The sequence below is a fragment of the Triturus cristatus genome, chromosome 7, assembly GCF_964204655.1.
Source record: "Triturus cristatus chromosome 7, aTriCri1.1, whole genome shotgun sequence".
Lineage (NCBI taxonomy): Eukaryota > Metazoa > Chordata > Amphibia > Caudata > Salamandridae > Triturus > Triturus cristatus.
Genome location: NC_140590.1, coordinates 1,083,680,853 through 1,083,700,303, shown reverse-complemented (window position 1 = coordinate 1,083,700,303; position 19,451 = coordinate 1,083,680,853). Strand labels below are relative to the sequence as shown.

At 41.9% G+C, this 19,451-nt stretch overlaps 1 protein-coding gene across 1 annotated transcript in view; it reads left to right on the top strand.

Annotated features, from left to right (window-relative positions):
• The window catches only part of LOC146811134 (uncharacterized), a 262,070-nt gene that overhangs the window by 86,092 nt on the left and 156,527 nt on the right, over positions 1 to 19,451 (top strand). The window contains exon 5 of the mRNA XM_085615039.1: positions 2,651 to 2,701. Coding sequence (XP_085471165.1) covers positions 2,651 to 2,701 — 51 coding nt within the window. The remainder of the gene's footprint in view (positions 1 to 2,650; positions 2,702 to 19,451) is intronic.

Sequence of the window (19,451 nt, the reverse complement as noted above, 5' to 3'; positions counted from 1 at the left end):
AAAGTGTACAAAAAAACTATATCTAGCTGTTGAGCCTTAACTAGGGCGAAAACGGTCCTGGGTTGATTGAATTCTGGTTTTGGGAGTACCTGGCCTGGCAGTTCGAGCTGGACTGCTCCCACTGGAGTAGGGTCGAGACTGATTTGTATATGGCTGGCTCCAAACTCAGGTGTTATAGTATGCAAAATAACGATGGGCTGGGATGTGCCCCGAATAATTGCTGAGATTAATTTGAGAACTGCGTCTATCATATACATACAAATCAGTGTTGACCCCACTCAAATAAAAACAGCCCAGCCTGAACTTCCAGTCCAGGCTCTGTCTGAGCAGGAACAATTATGGAGGACATCAGTGTTTGCTGTTTATGCTAAAGTGACACATTTATGCCCAGAAAAGGGTTCCATTCTCAGTGTGCCACAAGACTCCAGCGACACATACCTGTTGAGGTCTAAGCAGGCTGAACCTGGTATGGGGTTGCTGTGTTTGTATGTGGAGGAGACTTGGCCTAGTATTTTGGGCTGTGCAGTTCCTATTGGAGCAGGATCAAGACTGGTTTGCATATGGCTGGGTCGCTGTCTAGAGTGGCATAGTAAGCAAAAAACAATCGAGTGGAATTCAGCCCTGGCTGCAATTAACTGCAGCTTTCCTTCCATCAACGTTTGCTTGTTGTTTTCCCTAAGGAGGCTAAAATTATTATTCTGGGGCCTTTATATCCAACAAAAGAAAAACAATTAAGCCTCTGAGTACTTTTATGTCAGAGTACTACTTAAAGAAATATTGCCTGACTTAAATGGTGTGTCTTAAATAGCACTTACAGAAATATCATCCCATTGGGTGAATACTTTCGAGTATTAATACCAATGGGTGATATTTTTCTAAACAACATTTATGACAACATATTTATATCAGATGATATTCTGACTATGATATTTAACTGATTTGACTTCCTGAACGATGTGTGTTTTGAATGTTGACATTAACAAGATCGGTTCATTTAAAGATTTTGAAGAAGAATGATTTAAAAAATAATATTGTCATTCCTTACATCTCCTTCCACTATTTCTCTTTTCAAGATGTTGTGCCTGGATTTTCAAATCTACATCCAAGGTAGATGCACTAGAGACACATTCTTCAGCATTACTTATTGATCCATTATACACTGGGGAAAGGATGTGGCTTAAGGGCTATGGCGTCGATCTCAAATCTGGGAAAGCGGGCTCGAGTCTCAGCAATGACCCTCAACATCCTGTGATTCTGGGCAAATCACTAAATCACCTTCATTCAAAAATGAATGTGTCCTTATGTAATGTAGCTGGTGCTCATGTAAAGCGCTCTGATACCTTCGGCTCAAGTTTGCGCCATATAAAACTGCAGGAAAAAAATCAGAAACCCTTTTTTCGATTACAAATCATTAATGATCAATGTTCTGCCTTTTTTATGATCGTGTCTTCCATAAATTTTCTCAATGATCTGAGTTTGTCTAATAGAATGCTAGGCTTTCTAGAAACAATTATAGTTATCACTTGTAAGGTGGATCATCAGATTCCTTATAATCAGAAACTGGCCTGTAATGTGCATAGCTGAGCAAGTCTTTTATGAATGAAAGGACAGAAAGAGTTATACTGTGCATGGCGATGATATGTTTTGAAACACACAGTGCTTGATCCTTTTGTTATTGGCCTTTTCAGTACATAGTAGAATATAAACTGCATGACAATTCATGATCTATACATTTAATAAACTACTCAGCAGCAATGTGCATCAATCGACTGTCTGAAGACTGGCTTTTAACATACATGTTAAATGTTTGTGGGAACGAGCTGCATTTGTGGGAAATAATAAAATGACTTAATTTCCTTTAAGTATTAAGAAACAAAATAAACCCCACATTGGTAAAACAAATGTGCCTTATGTCCAAATCCATATAATGTAAACGTTAAACATGCATTTCTGGCAAAAGAAAATTCTAGGTGCAAAAACAAAATGGCAGATGATTTCCACCTGAGTTGGGAATGTAAATTCGGGAACATCTCCATAAATGCCATCTACAATGCCCACTGAACAAATTTCATAATGCCTTCAGAGTTTTTACACCTGAATCTACATCTCTTATCTGGTTACAGCATATCTGTGTCTTGAAAAAAGATGGCTATTGCGAATATGACCTCAGAGAATTTAGCTGCAGCCATTTTATTCTGCATCTAAGCCATATTCCCACGCAACCCCGGTTATTATATGTTACATTTTCTGATTGAGCTGACACATTTTATTTTCTGACAATCTTAGTAGGCCGATGCACTATTTTGGTATTCATTGCTATGTTATTGGCTGTTTGTTTACAATGCTAATTCTTTGTGCTAGGCACACGTCTGGCAAGTCTTTTACCTTTTTTAAGTGTCATTATTCGTTTTTCTGTTAGTGTTGACTTATTTTGTAGCACAATGGAATGATTACTATTAGATGATGCGCCACATGCTCACCTGTGCAAACTAAACTGTTGTTAGCGAGCTGAGCTTTTTTTATGCCGCATCCTAGGGATCATGTACTAAACTTCCAACGAATTATCTACCATTGCTATTAATGGCACTCACTAATACTCAAGTGATCCTTGCTTTTATTGTAAATATTGCTTTCAAATTGTCTTTTTTAGAAGGATGCTGGCTGTGCAGTGCAATGGTTTATGGGCACAGACCCTGAGATTGTAAGTAAACTTATATCACATTGAAAATAAACATGACCTCGTCTCTTTTAATACAGCTGTTGTTGGGCCAGTCCATTTGTGTGGGAGAAGTTGAACACTGCTAAGTAACCATAGCCTTATATAGCAATGCTCCCTGACTCCCATTAAAAGACAGAAGGCCTGAGGGTAACATGGGAAGGATGGTAGTATTGCACTTTCTTTTCTCCTCCTGCTTCCCAGCATCTCTCAGGGTGGCCACCTGTTCTGTGTTTTCACATTTTCAAATATTCACATTTGGGAAAAACAACATATAGGAAATTAACATTTGTTCTAAAGAGGTCACTTACTTTTATACAAATGATCCTCAAAATGTTTTTGGGTAATTGCCAGAAGTGGGGATGGAAAGATGGTTGCAGAAAGCCTTGTATGTGTTTATATTTCTTTTAGAGAAGGACATGTTTGGTATTAATCCCCATGATATCCCTGCTCTGCCCACATGCTTTTGCTGTCTATCGTCACTCCAGGCCCCTTGTAGATAAGTTGTATGCACCGACTTGTTTAGAATGCTACGTGATGGTTCATTATAAAATGATGCTAAATGGTGGGATATATGTTTGACCATGAGTGATCTGTTTCAACAAACCAAATGATAGTTGACCAGCTTGGTTTACAACATTGCTGCTCTTCTCTCCGCTCCACTGTCACAGAGGTTCAAACTATGGGGCTTATCCATGAGAGGCTTGCGCTGCCAGAGCATCACTTTTTCTAACACTCCTGTGGCGCAACCCTCTCAATTATATCCATGAGACCACGCAAAGCCACTTTGTAGACAGCAGCTAAAGTCGCAGAGTTGCCATTCTCTGCACCAGGGAGGCGTTCCATGGGCATTGTAGTAGGTTTTCCCATGCAACACCCATGGGGTTTGACGCTGTCCCAGATTTACTTAATTACGTAAACCTGGAGAAAAGGCAACAACTTACACCTCCCAGAGCAGTCGTAACAAGGAGATATATTTTTATTTCTCTTCGTTTTTCCTCTTTCCTTGTGTGCTGCACAAAGAGGAAAATGCCTCTCGGGATTGTTTTTGTACACTAAGGTCCTCTTCCTGCACAAAAAAGAATCCTGCATGCAACGCAGACACGCTTGCACCATGTTGCATGGTTGCCTGTGCTGGCGCTAGGCAGCACATTTTGGGCCAGCACAGGAGGAAAGGACAGGAACTTGCTTGCTTAAATACGGTGCGTTACTGCCCTTTCACATTGACATATGGTAGCGCTGCTGCGCTAAGCAAATTCCCCATATATAAGCCCCTATGTGTGAAGGAATTAGCATTTTGCCTCAGTTTCCTAGGAAGGAAGGAAGTTTATTCTATGACTTTCACATCCAATGTGGTGCAATAGATAAGAAGCACCCAAGGAGTTATTACCAACAATCTCACATATTTCATATGCTGAGAGATACGTGTGTTTCAGTGTCCCTAGAAATCACATGACTGACTCGGCAGTCTTGTAGCAGAGGCACTGCCCGTTGTAACAATGTGCAGCTGATTGGTCCATTAAGACAAACTTAAGACAGACTTAAGACAGACTTAAGACAAACTTAAGACAACATCCTAACTTAAGTCTGTCTTAAGTCTGTCTTAAGTCTGTCTTAAGTTTGTCTTAAGTTTGTCCTAAGCCTGTCTTAAGTCTGTCTTAAGTTTGCCTTAAGTCAAACTTAAGACAAAATCCTAACTTTACTACTACTAAATGCTTTCTGTGAATACCAAAAGTAGTACGTTTAGGATTTTGTCTTACGTTAGTTCTGTGAATCGGGCCCATGGTAATGTGCTATTTAATACAACACAAGCATGCGCCCTTGCTCTTTGCAAGAATTAACACATTAAAATCAGACACATTGGATTTGTCAAAGCTGATTTCCTGGATGTAACAAAAGGTTATTCAGTGATTTTGTCAGATTCCATAGGGGGCCTTTTAAGTGTAAATATTTGAGAATCACAGAACGTTTACACTAAGCCAAATATAGGAGGCATGAGAAAAAGCTAATTGCCAAGCACAGACAAATTACATGGGGTTTGCACAAATTGATTGAACTAGTGGAGATGTATGAAAAAACGTCATATGACATTTGGGGCCATATGTATCAAACCCCCTTTAGCGAATCTCTATTCGCGATTTTTAGCGAATCGCAAGTTGAGAATCGCAAAACGGGATTTATATAAAAATTCGCAATTAAATAGGGATTCCGTAAAAATCGCTCTTTAATTGCGAGATGTGAAATAGCAATCCCTTATCTGAAAAAATCACAAATTTGCGAAATTCGCAAATTAGAGAATCAGAAACTCAGGTGCAGCATGATGACATCACAACCAGGAAGTGTGACTACTCATGCTGCACCTGAGTTTCTGAAGTACAGTGTGAGAGAAGGAGTGGAGGTGAGGGAACTCTGCAGTGCAAGAACCAATGGCAGACACTGGAGACATGGCCAGACAGGACAAACAGCAGCAGGGGGAAACAGGCAGGAAGAGAAAACATAAGTTTTCAGAAACTGAACTGGAGGTCCTGATACAGGAAATGGTAATAAGCCGCGAACTGCTCTTTGGGAAGAAGTCCCTGCGGGTGCCGGAGACACGCAAGCGCCGGATCTGGTCGGACATCCAGCCCAAAGTCAATGCAGTAGGTGTCACCCACAGGAGCGTGGAAGATCTAAGAAAGCATTGGTATGATATGCACCAGTGCTCCAAGGAGAAGGTGGCTGCCAGGTTGGAGTAAGCAAAGAAGACTGGTGCTGGGCCCTCCACCACCACTGACTCCACACAACTTGAGGAACTGATTGAGGGGACCCTGCTACCAGAGAGTGTGATGGGCGTGTCCGACCTGGACATCTCCGACCCCCCGGCACCAAGACAAGGTAAGAAGCATGCCATCACCCCACTGATACCCCCCAACTACCCCCTCACACCCAGTAGCGACCCATGGGCAGAATAAAACAAAAACTCCAGTGCAGGTACCCAAGCACACACAGCAATGCATTATGGGAGATGTAGTCACATGCACATTACAGTGGTGCATTTACACCGAGCCAGTCCCTAAAAGCATATGCACATCAGGAAAGGCAAAATACAGACAGACAGTACCCATGTAAATCCAAACAGTGAAATTGAATGCATGACAAGTGCAAGTCTGAACAGAAAATTAATGTATGCATTTATGTCCACAGCACCATCAGAAACACAGGAACTAGTCAGAGGAGGAGTGGACGAATCACAAAACCCAGAGGCACCAGGGCAAGAGGAGGAAACGGAGGAGGAGGACAGCCCAGTAATCCCTCCAAAATGCTGCAGGCGTATTGTAGTGCCACCACTGCCCCCATTGGAGGATGAAGGCCAGGACACAGATGACGATGTAGAACCAGTCCGAGCACAGCCAGAGCCACAACACCGTGCTGATCCGATCCCGCCAGTTCTACCAAGGCGCAGGGCACGTCCATCCACCAGTGGAGCAGCCCCAAGAGAGGACACAGTCTTCGGTGGGCTGGAGGGCCAAATGTTGGGGGTACAGTGCCTGCAGGCAAAAAACATACGCTTATTACAGAGGGAGGTCAGGGCTGGCTTCATGGGCATGATGGGTGCCCTGGAGGCACTCTGTGCGGAACTGAGGGAAGATCGTGCTGCTAGGCACAGGGAGATGCAGTGCCTAGACCTGTACACACGGGCAGTTAACCGGCTGTCAAGGCGAAGCATATGTATGCAGCGTGAGGTGGCACACAACAGCCAGGACATGGCAGGGGTCCTGGTACAGATCACATCTGCTGTGGATGAGCTGCGGGCAGCTCGCACTACAGGACCAGGAGTTCACACTCCAACCGATGAGGACGCACAATCAGGCAGAAGCAGCATCACCCCCCCCCCCCCCCCGGAGAGGCACCATAGTAGGCGTCACAGCAGGGCTGCTGGGACATGTGAGGAGGGCAGTGTGCACCCCTTGCCAGGGGCTCCAGCACGACAGCTCCGCACTTGAGGTGCACTAAGTTGGACCAGGAGTTGGGTGCCTCAACACAGTTCGCATGGACACTTGCTCCGGATTGTGCAATCACACTGTGATAATAACATGTGCTGTGCATTTGACTATACATTGTGGGGAACACAGTCTGTGTGCCGTCATTTATCCTGAAGTTAAGGAAATAAAACACTGCCTCCCAACTGATATTTAGCATTGTGTCATATATTCTTACCTAGAAATAGTTGGTGTAATCTCATCTCGCCTCTGGCGCCCAGCAGCCGCACCAACAACACCGGCCGGCAAGCGTCCTGGCGCTGGCCCCTCATCATCGGATGAATCCGATTCACTGAGCTCCACTGGGGTGCCTTTCCTGGTGGCGATGTTGTGCAGCATGGCACATGCTACCACTATCTTGCACCAGGTCTGGGGGCTGTATTGTAGTGCCCCTCCACTCCTATGTAGGCATCTGAATCTGCTCTTGAGTATCCCGAAGGTCCGCTCAATGGTACTTCTGGTTGCTATGTGGGCACTGTTGTACCTCCACTCCCCAGCGTTGGTAGGATTCAGGTAGGGAGTCAGAATGAAGTCACGGACCGCATACGCACTGTCACCTGTGGGGTGGGAGGAATATGGTTAAACACGGTCCTGACAATGCTATCCTTTACTTGTGTGTCCTTTGTACAAATGCATTTACCTAGTAGGTATCCCTCACCAAACTCCCCACTTGCGAGTCGACGGTGTATCCCACTGTGGCGGAAGATGAATGCGTCGTGCGTGCTGCCTGGGTATTTTGCGACTATGTCGGTGATGATGTGCTTGGCATTACACACCACCTGTATGTTCAGGGAATGGTAGGATTTGCGATTCCTGAACACATACTCGTTCTGTGAAGGGGGGGATATTGCGACGTGTCCCATCTATGCATCCAATGATGTGGGGAAATTGGGCTATTTGATAGAACTCCTGCTTGGTCTGGTCTAGTGCCTGTGGTGTGCTGGGGAAGTGGATGTGGTGATGCAGCCTCTGGAGCATGGCATCAAGGAACGCGTGGAAAAAGCGCGACAATGCACTCTGTGAGACCCCTCCTGCTGAGGCTATTCTTACAAATGACAGATCCACGTCGAAATATGAATAGTCGCTTTATTCAGTAAAACCCAGCAGAAGTGAGGAGGACAGTATGGACACTCCTCTTCCAGCGTCGGTCGGCCAGCAAGTGATCTCACCGGATTCCATAGCTACAGAATGTACTAGTTGGAACCCAATGAGGTCATCTTGCTTCAAGCACAAACACAACACTTCCCCTTTCTTATACAAATTTCAATACATGTATAACAATAAAGCTTGAATAAAACTTTGTGAATAAATTTGTATGTGATAACATGCTCATTCACGAAGAACAAATATGTGTAATGTAATCCTTTAAATACAGCGGTTTTACACAAACTCGACCAGCTCTGGTAACATCATAATTAGGAATGGTACACTCTTCAGACAGGGCGTTTGATAAGGCGTTTGTGTCATCAACACTCTCTTCCCCTTCCATAGCAGAAGAAGACTGTTCAGGATTACATGAATGTACATTGTGGGTGATAATTTCAGTAGTGCAAGGAGATGAATCAATTTCAGAGGGACAATCCTCAATCCAATCATACTCAATGGGACGAGTATTAGTCTCATCTATGAAAGAATAATCTACATCACCTCTGAATTTGGCAATCTTGCTAGCATGCCACACCTTTCCGTCGCTTAACAATGCAGCATTGCATAAAACTTTAATTACCTTTAAAGGAGTCGAAAATTTGCTTTCTCCTTTACGCACCAACCTTCCTTTTTTCACTTTAACAATGTCATTCACACAAAGTTGTACTTTTTTAACATTATGCATGTGATCAAAGTAATCTTTTTGTTTCTGTTGATTATCTACTAAAGTTTTCCTTACCACATCAGGAGACCAGGCTACAGATCTGGTATTTCTTAACCAACCCATGTTATCTTTTGTGCGTGGTAATCTACCTCTCATTAATTCAAACGGGGCATAACCTGAAGACTCACAACGAGTTACTCTATATGCATTTACAGTTTTCCGTAGTTCATCTACCCAGTCTAAATGATTACTGCCAGAAAGTTCGATAATACCTTTGATTACTCTATTAAAGCGTTCCACGCAACCATTTCCTTCTGGATGGTACAGTGAGGTGGTTCTATGGTTGATACCTGCTTCTTTTACAAATTTTTTAAATGATTCGCTGACAAATTGTCCTCCATTGTCGGAAATAATATCCTTGGGAAGACCTTCACGACCAAATATGTCAGCTAGGAATAACAGTATAGCTTCAGTGTCAGCTTTGTCTACAATCTTATATTCAGGCCATTTTGAAAAATGATCGACAATGACAATAATGTATTTAAAAAAATTATGGTTATGTTGAACCGGGCCAAAAATATCGATGCCAATTCTTTCCCATGACATATGGGGAACAACAATGGGGTGTAAAGGAGTTTTGTGAGTAACTAAACTCTTGTCCGAATTAGAACATTGGACACATTTTCTTATCTCCTTTTCAATATCCCTATCTAGACCAGGCCACCAATATGACTGCTTTACCCTGGCCTTGCACTTTACGATTCCTAAGTGACCTTCATGACAAAGGTTAATAATTTTGCTGCGAAACTCTAAGGGAGGAATTAATCTTCCACTTCTAAGTAATAAGTCTTCTTCCACTGAAAGGTCATTCCTAACCTCCCAAAAGGCAAATAGACTATTGTGTATAAGTGCCTTTGCTGGCCATCCTTTTTGAACATACTCAACTACTAATGTCAAGTTTGAATCCTTGCTCAAGCTTTGTGTCCACTCAGAATAGGAAATGCTTTGTAACTCATTACCAAACACAGAGGCAACCATCCATTCGTCACTTTCATTCTTATCCTCATTAATATTGTGAAGTGGACATCTGCTTAAAAAATCAGCAATTCTATTCTTTACACCTGGGACATACACTACATTGTAGACGTAATCTAGCAGTTGAATTGACATTTGTGAAATTCTGGGTGACACATTGCTCAAACCTTTTGAAGTAAGGACTTTAGTTAAAGGTTTGTGATCTGTCCTAACCGTTACACAAGTACCCCAAATATACTGTCTGAAATTCTTTAAAGCCCAAATACAGCCTAAAGCCTCTCTTTCAATCACTGAGTATTTTTCTTCTGTCTCAGTGAGAGCTCTAGAAGCAAATGCCACAACAGACTCACTCCCATTATCCTGAATCTGTGACAACACTGCGCCTAAACCTTTCCCACTGGCGTCTGTGGTGATTATACTCTCTAGATCTGGGGAGAAGCCTTTGAGTGCTGGTGCAGAGCATATATCCTTTTTTATGCTCTCAAAACTTTTCTGACATTCGGGGGACCAAAAGAATGTACATCCTTTCTTCATTAGTTGTCTAATACTGTACATTTTTCCTGAGACGTTTTGTACAAACTTAGAATAAAATTCGGCTAAACCTAAAAAAGATCTAACTTCATCTTTGTTCTGGGGAACTGGAGCATTTATAATAGCATTCACTAGTTCCGATTTCGGGAAAATTCCTTTACTACTTATTTCATGCCCTAAGTAGGTAACATTACTTCTTGCTAGTTTACATTTAGACTCTTCAGCAGTTAATCCTTTGAGCTCCAGAACTTCAAGAACTTTGATCAAAGTATTATCATGCTCAGCGTTGTTCGAACCCATGACCAAAATGTCATCCTGAAAGAAAACAATGTTTTCCATGTCTTTGAAAATTCTATACATCAGTCGCTGAAACATGGCTGCAGCTGATGCCAAACCAAAAGGTACCCGTTTAAATTGAAAAAGGCCAATAGGAGTAATGAAAGCTGTTAGATGTCTGCTTTCTTTATGAAGTGGGACCTGATGGTATGCAGAGGTTAGGTCAATGGTGGAAAATAATTGTTTGTTTCTGGTGGCAGAGAGTAACTCTGAAATTCTTGGTAGTGGAAATATATCCACAAAAATATTCTTATTGAGTTCTCTCAAATCCACACAGAGGCGGACGCGGCCGTTGGCCTTGCGTGCAACTACCAAGGGGGCGACCCAATCTGACGATTCAATATGTTCAATTAAACCATTCTGCACCAATTTGTCTAATTCTTTGATAACCTCATCTTTGACACTCATAGGAATGTTCCTAACCTTATGAATACACGGGCGGGCATCACTCTTCAGAATAATCTTATGAGAAAATCCTTTTAGTTCTCCTACTTCTCCTGAAAAAACTTTAGGAAATTTTGCCGTGATTGTGTCATACTGTTTCTTGTTGAAATCAACAATACTTAGCACTGGGTCTGCGCTATTGGGATCCAATAATATTCTTAATTCACCCTGGTCCCACCATCCTAGGACACAAGGTCCTGACTTTGAAGCATAAAGTTTGCACTCAGCATTCCTGCCTTTATATTCGAAAGGTAGTTTCTTAAATCCTATAAGGTCAATGGGTTCGCCTGTATAACTTACAGGGTGCACATCAGGAACCTCAAATTTGTTACCCAATTTTTCTCTAAAAGTTTCGTTCCATGTATTACGATTAATAATCGTGTATGGTTACCCAGAATCAGCCATAAGTGAGACTGAGATACCTTTGATGAGAATATTACAGACTGGTTTCTTCCGGATAGTTTTTCCCAAAACCTCAGGTTCTTGAATGATACAAATAACATCATCAGTGTCTGAACCTTCACCCTCACATGCGTATTCATCAACTATGCATTTTACAGAACTTGATCTTTTTTGACACACTTTTGAAAAATGACCTAAAACTTTGCAATTAGTACATCTTTGTCCCAATGCAGGACATTTTCTGTCATGAGCTTGGTGGGATGTGCTCCCACACCTATAACATTTTCCTCTTAGGTCACTTATTCGTTCATTCTGGTAACTTTTGAAACTTTTTTTTTCTCTAATTGTAACATCTTTATCATTTTTTTTTCGTTTGGTCATCTGAACGAATACGAGTCCTAACAATCTTTATGACTTCATCACTTTGTGTACTATTACTATTGCTAGATGCAATTACTGTTTTTGCACATCTGGAAGTGAGTTCAGCCTTGGAAATAATAGTAGTTATTTCTCTTAGGCTGGAATCACCATTCATCCATAACTTGTCCTGTAAATGCGTATTGTTGCAATGCATCACTAATTGATCTCGGATCAATTCTTCTTCTATTGTTCCAAATTTAGCTGGTAACGCCAAGTTTTTTAATGCTGCAATATAATCTCCCACTTTTTCATTAGTCCCTTGTTTGCGCTGATAGAAATTATAGCGATGTACTGCTTTGCAGACTGTGGGAGCAAAATAGGAATCCAGATCGGCTAATGCGTGTGAAAAGACATCTCCTTCATCTCCACTCCTAGTCTTTTTATCCATCCTTTTGTAGATACTTAATCCACCAGAACCTAAACAGTGCAAAAGTATTTTTTTTTTCCTTTGTGGTGATAACTCTTCATTGTCAAAAGCTTCCAAATAATTGATAAAATGATCTTTCCATTCTTCCCACTCCAAACTAGTCACTTCACATTCTTTAACCATAAAAGATTGGGGGGCTGGTAAGTTCATTGTTGTCATGGTGTCTCCTTTGCTCCTTTCTCCTGTGCTAATGAATGGCAGTTTAAAATGCACAAGACTATTGGGAAGGTACAAAGAATAGAAGAGAGAAAAGAGAAAAAAAAAATTCTTTTACTTGATACACGGTGTGTGTATCACCGTAGAAAGACGACCTTTTGTTTAGATTCTTCCTATAAATTACTGGGGCAGAACGCGTGTTAATCGTGAGATTGTTCTCCGTGTATCTGTTGCTAAGATACACTCTGATGCTCCTTAACTCCGTAGCGCGATGACGATTGCCCGTGTACAGGCGTCGTGTTGCCAGGATACAGCGCGTGAGCAGCGTTAGTCTCGGGTAATTTGCTTGTGACGTGTGAATCGTTACGCACGTCGCTGCGCACAGAAACTGAAAATGGCAGCGCGGACCGTGCAGATTCAAATCACGCTTAACGGAGGATTCAAACGATGCTGTATACACAGCGTTTCACTGACCTTGCCGATTTGCCACCTGATCAACTTCGCTGGTGAGATTGCAAACACTTCCGCGTAGGAGTAACAGCGCGTTTAAAGTCCAATTTCTTTCTTTTAGATGAACGAAGAGTTTCTATTTTTTTTCCATTGATGTGGGTCCGTTGTTGCTGGGTTTAGTTGCTCTAGCTCGTCGCCATTCTTACAAATGACAGATCCACCTCGAAATATGAATAGTCGCTTTATTCAGTAAAACCCAGCAGAAGTGAGGAGGACAGTATGGACACTCCTCTTCCAGCGTCGGTCGGCCAGCAAGTGATCTCACCGGATTCCATAGCTACAGAATGTACTAGTTGGAACCCAATGAGGTCATCTTGCTTCAAGCACAAACACAACAGCTATCACCCCCTGGAAGCTACCTGATGCCAAGAGATGCAGTGAGCACAGGACCTGGATGTGGGTGGGGATGGTGTGTGTCCGTAATTGCGATTCTCAAATTTGCGAATATGATGAAATCGCAATTTGTGATTTTTTAATACATTTCATTGCGATTACCAAAATTGTGAATTTTCAAATTACGATTTTTGCTAGGATCTAATCGCAATTTTGGCATTCGCACCAATATTCGCAGACTTTCTGATTCGCAGTGTGATTAATCGCTATTTTAGCGATTCCTTATATTTGCGATGCGAGAATGTCTCATACATCGCGTTTAGCAAAATTTTATTCGCAAACGCTGTTTTTTGCGATTTGCAGCATTTGCGAGTAAAATTTTGCTTCATACATGTGGCCCATGGTACCTTTCCTTTTTAGCTAACCTGAGCCCAAGCAGCTTCACAAAATGACTGTCCTCTTTTCAAGCTTCCATTCTTCCAGTTTTTAGCACTACTGTTCAAAATGTACACTTCTCTGACAAAATGATATTTCTACAATATTTAATCCAGTGTCCTACCCCCAAATAGTTACTTTATTCCTACAGTTTCATCTTGTTTACAGTCTCCTTACATCTCTTTATGGTGTTGGCATTACCAGAATTCAGTTCTCGTATTCTTTATCTCATTCTGAAGAGTTTTGGTTTTCAATGCCCTCCCTTTCCTTCCATACCTCCTCGATAAGGACAAAATAAGTATTGGGTTGGACAACCAGGGCCACTGGTGGGGCTCGACAAAAGAACAGAGAAGGGTTTCAACCTTATCTGTGATTCCCGTTCTATTTATTTTATTAGTTCATGCCATGCACACCAGTTGCAAAGTTCTTATTTCCATGGGGATGATGTGAGGAATCTCTAATTACAAACCACAACTGGAATTGTCCTCTCTTCCCATGCTCTAGACGGTTGAATGGACAATCATCCTTGCCTTCCAAACATTAAATACAACAAAAGTCTGTCACCGACATTGCAGTCTCTATCCCTCAGGTATCCTCCGTCTCCCCTCTCGCACCATTGGCAGACACCAGTATCATACTGATGTCTCTCAGATGCAAGCCCAGATAGAAAAGCTATAGGTCCCAGCAACTGATCAATGCTGCTGACCTATGCATCTTTTACTGCTGGAGTGGGGGAGTCTTGTCATTGCAGCTGTCTATCTTTACATCCTTTCACTCTGGCCATTGCATTTCTGATACCAATTTAACAAAAAACGTTTCCACCATGAACTCCAGGCACTGAGAGATTCCAACCCCTTTGCCTCTCCTGGATCCTCTACTTTCTTGATGTAGATTGTTTTACTAAATGCTTCTCAAGTAGAATGGTCGTCCTTTTCTGCTCTCAGGAGAAAAGGTATGGTCAAGGGATGTGTCTGTGGATTCCCCCTTTCTGAGTCAAAAGGTTATTAATAGCTTAAAGTTATGACCACTGCACACACAAGTGGCTGACACCAAGAGAGAAATATAGGATATTTAATACGATGATATAAAATATAATATAAAATCAATATAACATTCTACAAATGATTACAAGATTCATGGTAAAGCATGTTGCCTGCCACAGGCAATTACCAGCATCACCAGCACCTGTGAAGAGAACACTGCAGCCCAGTCATGTTACTTGCGGTCCTGGTGGCCTTGTAGCTTGGGTTCTTCCTCAAGCCAAACACAGCCCACCACCCAAATATGCTTTGTGCTCACCCCAGATTTCAGTGGTGTTTTTTTCTTGCCTGAGCTTGCAATGTCATGATGATTCTGGTGAGTTCTTGGTCGCTGCTCAACTGAGGATGGAAGTCAACTTTTTTTAGTAGCCGTCTGCTCTTTGGCTGTAGGATCTGGGCCACAGAACTTGCTCCAGTGAGTTCTCCTACTCCCTTTAATTCTGGGGTTGGTGCAGTTGTCTGTGCTGAACACTCTTGTGGGGGCGTCTGACCTCCACCTCAGCACAGAGGTACAGAACTCCCTTATATCTAAGTGATACGCACTGCCTTGGGTGAACCCTCCTTCAAAGCAGAATATTCCTAGTGCAAGAGCACCACCATCCAAGGAAGCAGGTTCCAAGCAGACTCACTGATCTTTTTCGAATACTCATCCCAAACCTGGAAAGGAAAGTAGGATGTTGACATATTAATCCTAGAGGCTTAAAATTCTCCCATTCTCCACTGTGAGATTGTGTATTCCAGCATATCTGTTCTTGTATTGGTTATGGGCAGTTCCGCACTTTTGCTTTTTCAAAGTAGACTGATCCAGCCATGGTTGTTGTCCAAAGTTTAAGCATGATGATGGGGAGGACTAAGGTGCTATGAGGAAGGAGAACTGCATAATTAGAACATAAAAGATATGAACTCTTTCAATCCAACTACAGCTTAACATGTGAAGGACCAGCTTTCCAGAGGACAAAAGGGTAGGTGAAACTTCTTAGCTTCACAGGGATCTTCTATTTCCTCTCATAGACACACAAAAATCTGACCCAGTAAACTACTTTCTGGAATGTCTGTGTAGAGTGCTTTAATTCACACTTGCTGGCTGGGCTCTCCCAAATCCTCCATTATAGGTACCACTTGTATTTTATATCACACAAATTGAATGCCAGTGTGCCCATGATCACAGGCACAACATGCTCTCCACATACATCTACCCCTATCAATCAAAACACAAACGCATCTTCCATTTTCGCCATGTATTGGCAAAGGTTTACAGTTGCATGGGGCTGGTAGACAGTTTAAGGCATGGGTAATGCTGGAACGCTAACTCTAGCAGGTGTCAGGAAAAGGCCTGTCCTGTTGACTTAAATTGGGTTTGCTGCCACCACTATCAGGTCTCTAAAGCCTGGTGACGAGACTGTAGCTATCTTCACAAAAGAAGGATGCACTTGGCGTGCCCCTCTGATCTTAGAGCCTCACTATGGGTCTCACTCCTTTTTAAAAATAAGGTACAGTGCACAAAAGTGATTGTTGTTTATACAGCGGCAGGGAGCAAAGATATTACTGTTTACTATCGTAAACTTGAGGCAGGGATGCAATCTCTCTTGAGCAATGCAGAAGACCTTTTTCATTCCAACAAAAATGTACCATTGACCAAGATTATGCATGTACTATGCAGCTCTAGACTCCGGTTTTCTATATGGCGGAGCAGAATTAAACACATGTCTAATTTAACCTTGAACACATCAAGCTTGCAATGGCATGCAATATACATTGACAGACACCAATGAACACTACCTCTTTCTGAAGAATGTATTGTTGGTATAAAAAAAGATGACTCGGAAGTCACCAAGTTTCTTGAAATAATAAAATATGTTCAATAGAAAAGTTAGAGCTACATCATCGCGGGGCTCTAATTTGCCCTTTAAGTTTGATCAAGTGAAAGTAAAAGTTGTCACTGCAGGTGCCTGCCTATTTTCCACTGTTTAAGAATATCAAAATTGCCAATAGACTTGCAATTTGGGTATAAGGACAGCTTATTTACCACTCGATTGAATCTTTTCTTTAGAGACAAAACTTGTGTGATAATCATAGAGTGGAACTCAAATAATAGCCTCTAATCATCTCTTGCTCGTGGGTGACAGTTCTGCAGAATCTAATCTACTCCCTGATATTGTCACTGCAGAGGTTCTTCTTGCTTTAAAAATGGCTTCAAATTATCATTGTCCTCCATCTCCTTCAACTTATCCATCTCCTGCAATCATGTCACTTATGTTGGTGGCGTTGACAAATGACAGACCATCATTGTATGTGGCTGAGCTGTCAAGATACATTTATCCATAGGATACAAAGAAGCAAAGACTGTGACAAGTGGATCGAGTGGAGGAGTATGTTCCTTGCACAAGCCACCTGTTTGTCTCTCAAATCACTGGAAGCTGTACAACCTAGCCTAGTATGGTTTTCTTTGGCTATATTTAGCTTGTTTTCAATTGATTGTTGAGAGTTTTTTATTCATAGACTGGAAATGTGATCCTATGAGAAAGTTTAATATTTTTGCTCACTTGCAATAAATGATTTGCAGCTTTTACGTTTGGATCACCTATTCAGTTTTTCTGGTTCTTTTACTATTAGGTGGTTGTACATTTGTTGTCTGGATCTTTATTGCAGATTGTTTTGGAGTTATACTTTTTTGCAGCTAGACGTTGGGAGCTCTTTGGCTGGGAGGTGCAGATGAAATATCTACTGTATCTTACTGTGTTTTGATGTGAACTTCTGTGAGCCCCATAAAACAGCACTTATGCATTGTTTTAGAGGTGGACTTTCAGAACAGGGTACTTGCACTACATCCAGTAAGTTGAATAACTTCTATGGGTGTGCATATGGCCCCTACCAGTATACCTTCCTAAGAACTGTTTTTACAGTTTGAAAAGTTTGGAAGGGAACCGAAGTGAGTAGTTGTGAACCACACCCCCTTGAACCAGATAATTTGTTACTAAGATGTTCCTACTTAGGCCCTGATAAAACATGTGCTGTTTAATTCAGCCCCCTGTGCAGGGATTAGAACACTGGTCTTCAAACTTGTTAATTCCATGCCCCTCCATTGTTAAAATAAAATCAGTGCCCCCACCCCAGAAATATTTCACAATTATTCTATTAAATTGGCAATGTTGAAATATGGCTGGACTTATTTAAACATTGCAGTTAAGTTATGTTACCTATTTGAAAAATGCAATTAAATACATGATAGCCAAACATACTATTCTGGTTAGTTAGGCCTTACTAACTTGTAAAAGTATTCACTGTGTGAATATGAGAAATTGGGGTGGTGAGGTTTGAAGAATATTTGGAATCCCTTCCCTTTTGACGCATACTCCCAGCCAGATATAAGTGATAAACAATGTTAGTGATGGCAGTGGCGGCTGCCTCAAAACGGGGGTGGTGCGGCGGGGGGAATGGATCAAAAAACAAATAAATAAATGTACCTTCTCCGCCACGCCGCCACACTTCTCTCCTCTGTCATCTTCAGATCTGCTGCAAGCACCAGAAGCTCCCAGCCTTCTGGGCTCTCCCAGCCAATCACGATGTTGCATGAGCAGTGCCATGATTGGTATGAGTGGCCTGTTTGGCCACTCATGCAGTGCCTGGGAGACTGGGCATGTTCTCCACCGGGCTGTGCAACACAGCCCAATGAAGAACATGCTAAGGGCCGGCCAAACCACCATGTGTATTTAGAGGAGTGCAAACCACTCTTCATTTTGCTTTGGCATCACAGAGCCCCGCCCCAATTCTGAGTGCCTTATAGAAAAATAAAATGATAATAACGTCTTGTTATTATCTTTTTATTTTAATTTTATGCACTGCTAAAATAGCAGTGGGGTGACGCTCCTCCCCCTTAGTCTTAGAAATCATGCCAATTAAGAGCTGGACTCTGAGTATCCACGGAGAAAAGGGAAATTACTGTTAAATACATTATTCCTGTCCCACTTTCTGGGTAATTGCACATTTTGCTACAATCTTTCACCCAGAGAATTTGGCGGCTTAGACATAAAATCTGCAGGTGAAAGGAAAGATACCTTTCCAGTTCTGACAGATATCATTATTTTGATGCGTCCAGAAACTGTAGATACGGGCTCCATCAGCATTTTGTGGTCAATCATAATAAGGGCCCAAGAGTCGAAGGCAACACTGCTCAGCGATCCTTTATATCGATTAGCGGTGCAAGATTATGCTGTCACAGACAAAATAGTCCTTGATATGCCAACAAAGAAATTAGTAGAGCTTGTGGTTAATGGGCTAAGGGCATGACTTTGAATTTGGCTGACGAGTTACTCCATCACAAATGTGAAAAATATCCCATCTGCTTTATTACAAGTGCATTATATCTTGTGACACATATAACAAGGTTGATGGGATATCCGTCACACTGTGAAGGAGTAACCCCTTCGCCAAACTCGAAGTCACAGACATTTAAGGGTGATTGAAATTGATTCCCTTTTTACAAACTGAGATCCTGCAGTTAGTATGGCACGGTAACATGCCACATACATTTTAAGACATGTAATCGTTCATGTAATGCTTCCGCAAGTGTGTGTGTTACACTGTTGGAAGCATGTTTGTATGTAAAATGTGTAAGTTGTACACTAAGGTCCTTACAATGAGTGTGCCAACATTTGTGGTGGATTATTGGGGGACCTGAATCTCAGATTCGGTCTGGTATCCTGATGCCAAATTCCAGCAATTGAAAGTTTTCTCCCTGGAATATGAAATATCTGCATGGACTTAATAATACTAGAATCTTTCTTTTCTGTGTGCATTTCCCCAATTCAGAAAGAAAAATGCTGACATTTCTACCTGC